This window comes from Diabrotica virgifera, chromosome 9 (genome assembly GCF_917563875.1).
Source record: "Diabrotica virgifera virgifera chromosome 9, PGI_DIABVI_V3a".
Lineage (NCBI taxonomy): Eukaryota > Metazoa > Arthropoda > Insecta > Coleoptera > Chrysomelidae > Diabrotica > Diabrotica virgifera.
The window spans coordinates 78,242,571-78,251,592 of record NC_065451.1 but is presented as its reverse complement, the minus strand read 5'-3'; the positions used below and the strand labels follow the sequence as shown (position 1 = coordinate 78,251,592).

The 9,022-nt window shown below is 35.5% G+C and overlaps 1 protein-coding gene across 1 annotated transcript; it reads right to left on the bottom strand.

The window, feature by feature from the left end:
- Positions 1-2,490: 2,490 nt before the first annotated feature.
- On the bottom strand, positions 2,491-4,869 carry LOC126891021 (uncharacterized). The gene is made up of 2 exons (XM_050660201.1): positions 4,268-4,869; positions 2,491-3,306 (listed from the first exon to the last, which is right to left on the bottom strand). Exons 1-2 carry the CDS (start codon positions 4,718-4,720, stop codon positions 2,491-2,493), a joined length of 1,269 nt encoding a protein of 422 aa, XP_050516158.1. The 5' UTR covers positions 4,721-4,869.
- Positions 4,870-9,022: the final 4,153 nt, after the last annotated feature.

Sequence of the window (9,022 nt, the reverse complement as noted above, 5' to 3'; positions counted from 1 at the left end):
ATATTAAATCCTATTTAATGTGTTCCAAAGATAGACAACGTTAAAGTGTATTAAGTCCCTCCGTAGTTCCGAGCTAGTCGTTTACACTTAATATCCAGCAAAATAAAAGTATTATCAGTAGTATTAGTGGAATTAATATCAATTGCACATGTAAGAAGTTTTAACTCCATAGAACGATGTAAAACCGCGGTGTGCTACTGGTAGTCAGTAATCTGTGGAAAATAAATGAAAGTAGAACTAAATGACTTCAAGGATTTTAAGACTACAACAACAACTGTTCAACTTTTATTATATGGAAAAGAACTCAGCAGTTCTTCATACAGACTTTCGTATGTCAGATGCTGTCCACCCGAATGTATGTAGCGAAAATTATTTAGCATTACTTTTTTCAAAACTAATTTTAGTTCGGAAACATTCCCATCTGTTGACCTTAACAGAAATCCTAGGCGTGTTGTGTTTCCTGGGTGTTATGTTTCCTGTGATTCACGATAAGCCACAGGAATTTCATAATTTTTATAAAAATTTATCCCACTTCGATAAAATAGATGAGGATTTATAAAATTTTTCCAAAATAATTGAAAGTGAACAACACCCATGATCCTTTGAGTTTCATTTTTCGTTAGTTTTGTTGACTCATTTTGTTTATAGATATTGTTTATTTCATTTACTTAAAAAAAGAAGTGTTCTTGACTAAATTTTGTTTCGTGTGTTTTGTTTCGTGAAAACGGGCCTTTAGACTAAAATTCCCGCTAAAAAGATCGAGTTTGACATAAGGTGCAACGAAAATATTTACTTCAAGCGGGCCTTAATTTTAAGTTAGAGGTAGCGTTAATATAATCGTTGCAAACGGCCCTAAAAGTTTTAGTTTAGTAACTAGTAAAACTGTATTTACCTATAAAAAAAATAATGAGTGACCACGACCACAACAATACGAGTGATCACGACACACCTCCAATAAGTGAGCCACCGACACCGGCACAAACTGATGCTTCGACTGTTGAGCCACCGCCACCGACTCCGGCACCGGCACAGACTGATGCCTCGGCTGCTGGCATACCGACTGAGGCCGAGGCCCGAAGACTTCCAAGGCAACACTTCACTAGGCGTGGTGGGGTTGACCCCGAAGAACTAAGAAGAGCCTTGGAGGCTGTTCTGGCAGGAAGAGAAGGAGAAGGTTCAAGTTCAAGTAGGGGTCGTAGAGGCTCCCGGGCAGCCCGCCTCCGACTGGCTATCAGATCTGGAATACAGGTCCTTAAGAGTCTCCAATTTTCTGCCAGCTTCAGCCTTCTGCCGAACAAACTGTAAGGGAGGCGGAACAGCCATTTTAATAAATAAAAACATTCTCTTTAAATAGTGGCATAATGTAAAAGATCTGTCCATACAGGGACAAATTGAATTATGTTGTGCATATATTGAAAAATATAAGTTATATTTATTAACTGTATATAGACCTCCGTCAGGCTCTTTTAACGTTTTTATTGAAGTACTGGAGGGAGCTTTACAATCACTTAACCCTACTAAGAAAATCTTGATTCTTGGGGATTTTAATATTCATTTTAATACAGATTCTCCTCACTGTACAGAATTATGTAACCTAAAGACGGGTCTCCACCAAAGGAAAATTGGCAACTTTCGTGTTGTCAACATGCGTTGGTGACAAAAGTTTCCGAAATATGTTCATGTTGCCAACAAAAATTGCAAACAAATGTTGAGAACCTTGTTTCTCTTTTTGGCGGTAACATCAAAGGAATGCGCGTGTTGTCGACATTTTAACGGCTTTGTGGGGACGGTCGCTCAGTTGGAAACATAAGTTGTAAACAGAAACATGTCTGTAGTAATAACGTGGACAAATGAACTTATTGATACCTTAATTGATTTATATCACACCCAAAGTGTACTATGGAATCCAAAAGACGTAAATTATAAAAATAAAAATAAGAAAAAGGATGCCTGGAAAACCATTAGTGATGTGATGGGGCTACACGAACTTGAAATACAAAGGAAAATAAAAAATTTGACGGCACAGTTTTTCAGAAAGAAGAAGAAATTAAAAGAAGAAAATAAATCGGTTAAATCTAATTAAAAAGTAAGATTGTTTTTCCTTCGTATTGCAGCCGAATATATAAAAATGGTACACACATTTTTATTTTAAAATAAATCGGGTTCAGCTACTTCTGATACCACAAAGTGGTTTGCGTACCAACGACTTCTATTTTTATCAGACAAAAATGAACCTAAGTTATGCCTTGAAAAGGGATTAAATGAAAAACATGTAAGTATGCAACAATATTGTATTTATTTTACGATTTATAAGCTATGAATAACTACGATTGAAAGAGGATCATAACGTATCATATTCTAGTAATTTAGCAGTTAGTAGAAAGTTAGTTAACTTCTAACTTAAAAAAAATAAAATAACTTCATAAAATTAATATTATTAATGCATTAATTAATTTTCTTGCTGTTTGTTTCGTTACTTTATATAATTTGTTAATAGTCATTTTGCCAAGGAATGTTCCCTTGTTCGGTCATAAAAAACTCTGCAAATTCTTGTCTCACATCTTTCGCAGCACTACTTGATTTCCGAGCTCTCGTATCGAAACTATGGAATGGCATATTGTTTTGCATCTCGTTCCTCCAAGCTCCAGAAATAATATTACCACTGTCTTTGTCTTCAGAATCGAAAGTTCCAGGTGGAGTGTAGGTGGTCCTTGATTTTTTTTTTCTTAAATAATTATGTAAACAAATACAAGCAGTCACAATTGTCTCCGCTTTCGTTGGTTCAAGTAACATTATTTTTCTGAAAACTCGAAATCGTGCAGATAATATTCCGAACACATTCTCTGATACCCTTCGCGCTCTTGATAGTCTATAATTAAATATTCTTCCCTGTGATCCTTTTTCTTGGGTACCTGGATAAGGTTTCATCGGTGACAATGGAAAAGCATCGTCACCCAGAAAAACATAAGGAACAGCCATGGCTCTACCAGGAAGCTTTTCATTATTAGGTAGATTAAGTTTACATTCGGACAACATTCTTTTGAACTGGGTATTTTCGTAAACACCACCATCCGATATGCGTCCCTGGCAGCCAACATTCATATACAGCACTTCGTAATTTGCATTAGCAACAATAAAAAGCACAATGCTAAAAAACGATTTGTAATTAAAGTAATCGCTTCCACTGTGTTCTGGTGATTGAATCATAATATGTTTTCCGTCCATAACTCCTGTACATTGTGGAAAATTCCATAGATTATTAAACTGTGTTGCCACTACTTTCCACTCTTCAGCAGTTCCAGGCATCTATAAAAAAATATATTTTTAGGATTCTGGGTCGGAAGAAGTTGAGGCAGAAATCTCCCAAAATCAAAATCTGTTACCAAATGAGGGAAATACAAGTAATACAATAGTCCCACCATCATCAGATTCAGAACCACCGAATTCACAACCAGGTCCGTCGACAGCGCCTTGTATTGGGAAAAAAACTAAATGTTCAAAAAGGAAGGTTTCAACTGGTGACCAAAGGCAAGAGGAAGCTTACAACGTATTGAAAGAACTTCAAGCTAAGAAAAATCGCCATAAATACAGTGCCTTTGGGGAGCATGTTGCAATGAAAATGGAAGCTTTAAAATCAAGTTATGCTCAAAATGTGGTGGAGCATGAAATATCAAATATTTTGTTTCAAGCAAGTATCGGAAAATATGACTATCCTGCTACTGGACATTCTGGACAAATGACTCCAATTTCAACACATTCATCAAGTTCCAGTTTTCCCATACATCCACCTCTTTCATCACCAGATGACACATCATCACTCACATCACACTACAATCAACTACTATCACCACAATAGTATCATCCCCTTCACCACAATACATACCACAAGTGACAGAATCTCAAACAGTACCTGAACTACGCTCGCCACAATATGCATTACCATCTTCATCACAATACATCCCACAACAAACACAGGATATACCACTCACAGATTCACAAACAGAACAGGAAACAAGTTTGGCTGCATCTAGTATTCTGCTGGAAGCTATAAATACTGCTAATATATTAGACTAATAATGTGTACCCCATGTTGTTTCATATGATTTGCATTAAAATAGTTTCTTAAATAAAAACTTTCTAAATGCGTTTTCAGTTATTTTTGGAAACGAATCGAACCTGACCCCAGGGAACAAAAATTGAATATTTTACCAAACTTGCTCTGCTAAAGAAACCGTCAAAAATATTTATAATAATAGAATACACTTACTTTTATTTGATCGCCAAGAACTTCACATATTGCTATACATACTTCTGGTACAATTTTTGAAATCGCTTGCTTTGAAATCCTAAATAAATGCATTAATGAAGTGTAGGAATCTCCGGTAGCCAAAAATCTTAAAGTAATAATTAGTAGGCGTTCGGTAGGTGTGATGGTTTTTCTAAAATTAGTGTCATTTTTTGTAATTTTTGGTCCAACAAGATTGAGCAACCACTCAAAATCGGAATCAGTCATACGGAGAAAGTTTCTTATTTGTCCGTCTTCAATACGTCCTGCTAACAAATCATCTTTTCTCAAAGCATTTATTAACTCAATTCCTCCATGTGTGTTTCTTCCTATGAGGCTTGGTCGTACCCAATATTTATGTTTTCGTTTCTTTTTTTTACTCAAAATAATAAATGATGCAGCTGCTAAGATAATATCGTCATCAATCGACCCCATTTTGTCAACACAATAGTCTTGATGGAGACTTCCAGTTGCCAACTAACATGTTTCCTAAATTATTGTTGACAACTTTATGTTTAGATGTGGACAACGATAAAAAACAAAAGTTGGTGACTTCGGAAGAGTTGCAAACACAAAAGTTGCCAACTTTTCAGTGGATACGCGCCTTTACGTATATAGAATGTCTCATAATTTGTAACAAACAGCAAAAATTCGAAATTTTTATTATTGATGCCCGAAGCAGGTGTAGAGCAATATAAGGGTAAGAGTCTGGATGAACTTGAAATTGACTTGATCAATCCGATTATCGAAGAAGATCAAATTAAAAATGATTAGCTACAGAAACCATGACAATGATGATATTACTAGCACGACAATACAGACATCCAGTACAAGTAGTAAAACGAATTGTAGAAAAAACCCAATTGTCAGACATAAATGGACCATTGAACAAAAAAGAATGATTGCACAACATTTTGAAAATAATATTAAAGAAAAAAGACCCCCTAAACAATTTGAAGTTGAAGCTTTTCAAAAGCAGCAATCCGAAGAATTTTGAAAACTGAAATGGACCACCATTAAGGCCGTTGTTTTCAACATGTATATGGGAAATTTAAATCAACCCACATGAATATAATTTTATGTGGACAGTATGCATTATTGGCTCCGATATTATTCAGCGAATAAAAAATCATAGAGGCTCAATTCCTAGGATAGAATCCCACTACCTGAGACAAAAGACAAGTCGTGAAGAAGATGTAACGATCAGTATCCCGATCGTTACTATAATATTCATTTCTATAAACAATGCTATCTATTAAGTATGCAACCAGGTATACGTTCACTCACATAGAGTGTTATCTAAACTTGAGCCCCATTATAACTATTTTGGTTGGTAGTATGGTTAGTGAATTTGGAATTTATTGGTTGGTTCATGTGTCAATGACCGTTTGCGCCTGGGTGACAGGACGGGAAGAAGGTGAAGGTTGATGGTTACTTAATCTTCTGCAGCGATCTGCGAATGACGTGATTTTCCAGCGATCGATGTCTAGCCATTTTGTTTTATTTCGAAAATTATTATTTAGTTGAAGAGGAATGAATTTAAGTTAGAAGGAAGTTTGGTTTATGGTGTAATTTATGGTGAGAGTGCTGTTTTAGTTCCAATATCGGAGAATTCTGGACATTGGGTAAGCCGGCACTTGTTTGTTCTTGCCAAGGAAAAAATGACCATTTTCTCATTTTCAATACCATACTTAGATTAGGAAAATTATTATTCTGTAACCATCAGGTCTTAAATAGTCCCTATAACTATCAAATTTATGTCCTCTACTGAGAAAAATTCTTTAAAATTATATTTCCAGTTCAAAGTAATTTCTGACTTAATGACATTTTCCTTTACTTTTAGTTTTACGTCTGTAAAGAAATCCTTCTTGTAACATCCAATTTTACAATCATATTTTGCAACAAGTAATCCTTACCCATAGTTTAGTTGTTCAAATGTCTTCACATGAAAAAAAATCAAGGTCAATCATACTTCACGTACACACATCAGTGATTCAACTTTTTGTTTCAAGTTTTTCTACAAACTTTTTATAAATACCTTCCTACATACCGTGTTTCATGTTACTCAAAAGAAGTAATATGACTGAAGGATTTTTTTTTTCTTTAGTCGCTGGAGAACAGAAGATTTACTCACAAGAAATAAGAATAATTTTGGGAAAGAGTGGGAAATTTTGGAACATATATATGGATTTTTTTTGGTTTTATTGGAATCTTGGATTTTTAGGGAATCTGTTTTTTTGGAATTTGCCGGTACTGAGGGGTACTTCCAGTTGGTGACAAGGATACACCCCCTCCTAGGTTGAGGAACACCGGAAGCTACCTTGCTTGGGCCTTTAATCATTCCTACTAGATTGAGGAACACCGGAAGCTACCTTCCTTGGGCCTCCGATCATTCCCTCGAAAGAGTTTAAGAACCCATCGTCACTTGGTAGACACGACAGGTTTTATAATTAAATTTGATTGTCAATTTGTTTTAATAATATTTGCACTTTTACCTATTTTTTTGGTCGAGGTCACAGTCAAGGTCAAAGGTCGAGGTCACTGTCAAGGTCAAGGATGACCTTGACCTTGACCAAACCGGTTTCCCCCACTCCAAACAGGTTTCCATTTCCCCCTATACCAATCCTGGAGCAAAGTAAGGTGGGGGAAACGTGGGGAAGCTGTACTGGCATATAAAGTTAACGACTTCGTAAGGACTCTTTTAGTCTAGTTAGACAGCTTTGAGTGAGAGTTCAGTTCTTTGTTATTAAGTATACAGTTAAAATATGTCTATTTTGTCAAAAAGTGACTATCTGGCTCTTTTGAGTGTCAACAACATTAATGCTCTTTCGCCAACGGATATGGCAAAGGATTACGAAGAGTCACCAAGAGAATGGTATCATTTACTTTTAAATGAGAGTGACTTTTCTATTCTAGCATGTGCTCCTAATGTAAAATGGTATTCAATTTGCCGGTGTCATTTAGTAGCAGATGACGGAAGTACTGCACACGAACACCTCCATTCATTAATTCACTTTACAAATGGATATACAATGTTAGCTTACAAGAAGAAAATACAACGTGCAGGGAAAAGATTACATCCAAAAACTACATTTAGAAAAATTATTTGTTTGGATCATTGTGTTGGTGTTTTGAGATACATTGCCTGTGCTGATGGTCAAAAACCCCTTCGTCGAGATGGAGATGCACTTTTAGGTAAACCTCACTCCCATTACGATAGAAGAGTATTTAAGTCAGAATGGTTACATTCAAGAGGAAAGTTCTGTGCAGGTGTACGTAATGAAATTTCTACCCTAGCGAGCAGAGGCGTTAGCAATTTAGAAAAATATACATCAAAGCATGAACTACACGTAAAATCAACCTGTAAGTGTGAAAGAGGAGAGGAAGGTATTACAAAAAAATTTGAAGCAAATGAAAAAAGAAGAAAATTTTACAAAACTGAACGTGGGATGGCGATACGAAAATCATACAAAGAAAAAATGCTTCAGAAACATAAAATAATTAGTAACCTAATGAATATAGGTTTAAATAAAAAGGCAGAACTGCAAAGAGAAACAATTTTAAAATTACTAGAACTATTATAATTTTCAAATAAATAATACAAACATCTTGGTGTTTTATTTCGTAACGTAAAAACACTTTTTGAATGCGATAATCCTTAAAACTTTATTTAGAATATCTCAGTCCAAGCTAGACTCTATAATGTCTAACAGAAAATTGACTCATTTAATTTGTATTGGATTTTTGTCCAAGGTTGACTTAAATGTCCACCACGGGACTCCATTGTTCAAGGTGGACCTAAAGTTTTCCACGCTTTTATATGGAGTGTCCAGGATCCTATGTACACTACTATTTTTACAATTTAATGTTTTGTTTGGGTTTTTAATTTAAAGTTATTAGACAGACTCGCATTCCTAATTCTTTAAATTTTTTACAGGTTTCCAAGAAGGAAAATATGCCGCTGACTATAACAGAGGTGGAGTGCAGGTTCCTCCGAACGCCTACGCCATGTACACATCCAGCTTGTATCGTGAAATCAGCTAGCAAAAACAGCCGTCCAGTACGTTTTATGGTGACAATGGCATGCTTACCACCGTATGTCCAGAAGAGATTTAGGAACATACATACTTCGTGTCTAGCAATAAATCCAAATCGCTTCGTGGTATGTATACCGTACCATAAAACAGCTGATGGTTGGTTTTACTGGGGGGATTCAGAAAAACATCCTAAACGATTTGAAACCCCTATGCCTGACAACGATATCTGCTGTGAAAGTTGGTGCGCAAATGATCTCCATATGTGCCCTGACTGATGTGTACATGAAACAGATTGTAAATTTTAATAAAATAAAAACTCGAAATATGTTTTATTTATACACTACCTATACCGAACAGCACTCAAATCATTTTTAGTTCTTATTGGCTTCCCATTCTAACTGTCCTAGTTAGCAATTTTGAATTAAAAATTCCTATACACTACCTATATAGGGTGAGGCAGATAACTGGCCTATTAGAAATATCTCGAGAACTAAAGGCACCAGAATCATGAAAATTGGAATAAAGGGGTTTTGAAGGATGATCTATTAAATGAAAATATTTTCATCTCTTTGCAACTTCCGGTTATACCGGAAGTTGCTTATAACTTCGTTTTTTTAAATGGGACACCCTGTATATTTTTACATTTTTGGATTCTCTTCGATGTCTTCTTTCTTAAAATATGAGGTTTTGTAATAATATA

Coding starts and splice junctions, on each gene's coding strand:
- LOC126891021 (XM_050660201.1), bottom strand. CDS start 4,720: ATGGGGTCGATTGATGACGATATTATCTTAGCAGCTGCATCATTTATT. Junction 3,307..4,267: donor TTCTTGGCGATCAAATAAAA/GTAAGTGTATTC, acceptor ATTTTTTTATAG/ATGCCTGGAACTGCTGAAGA.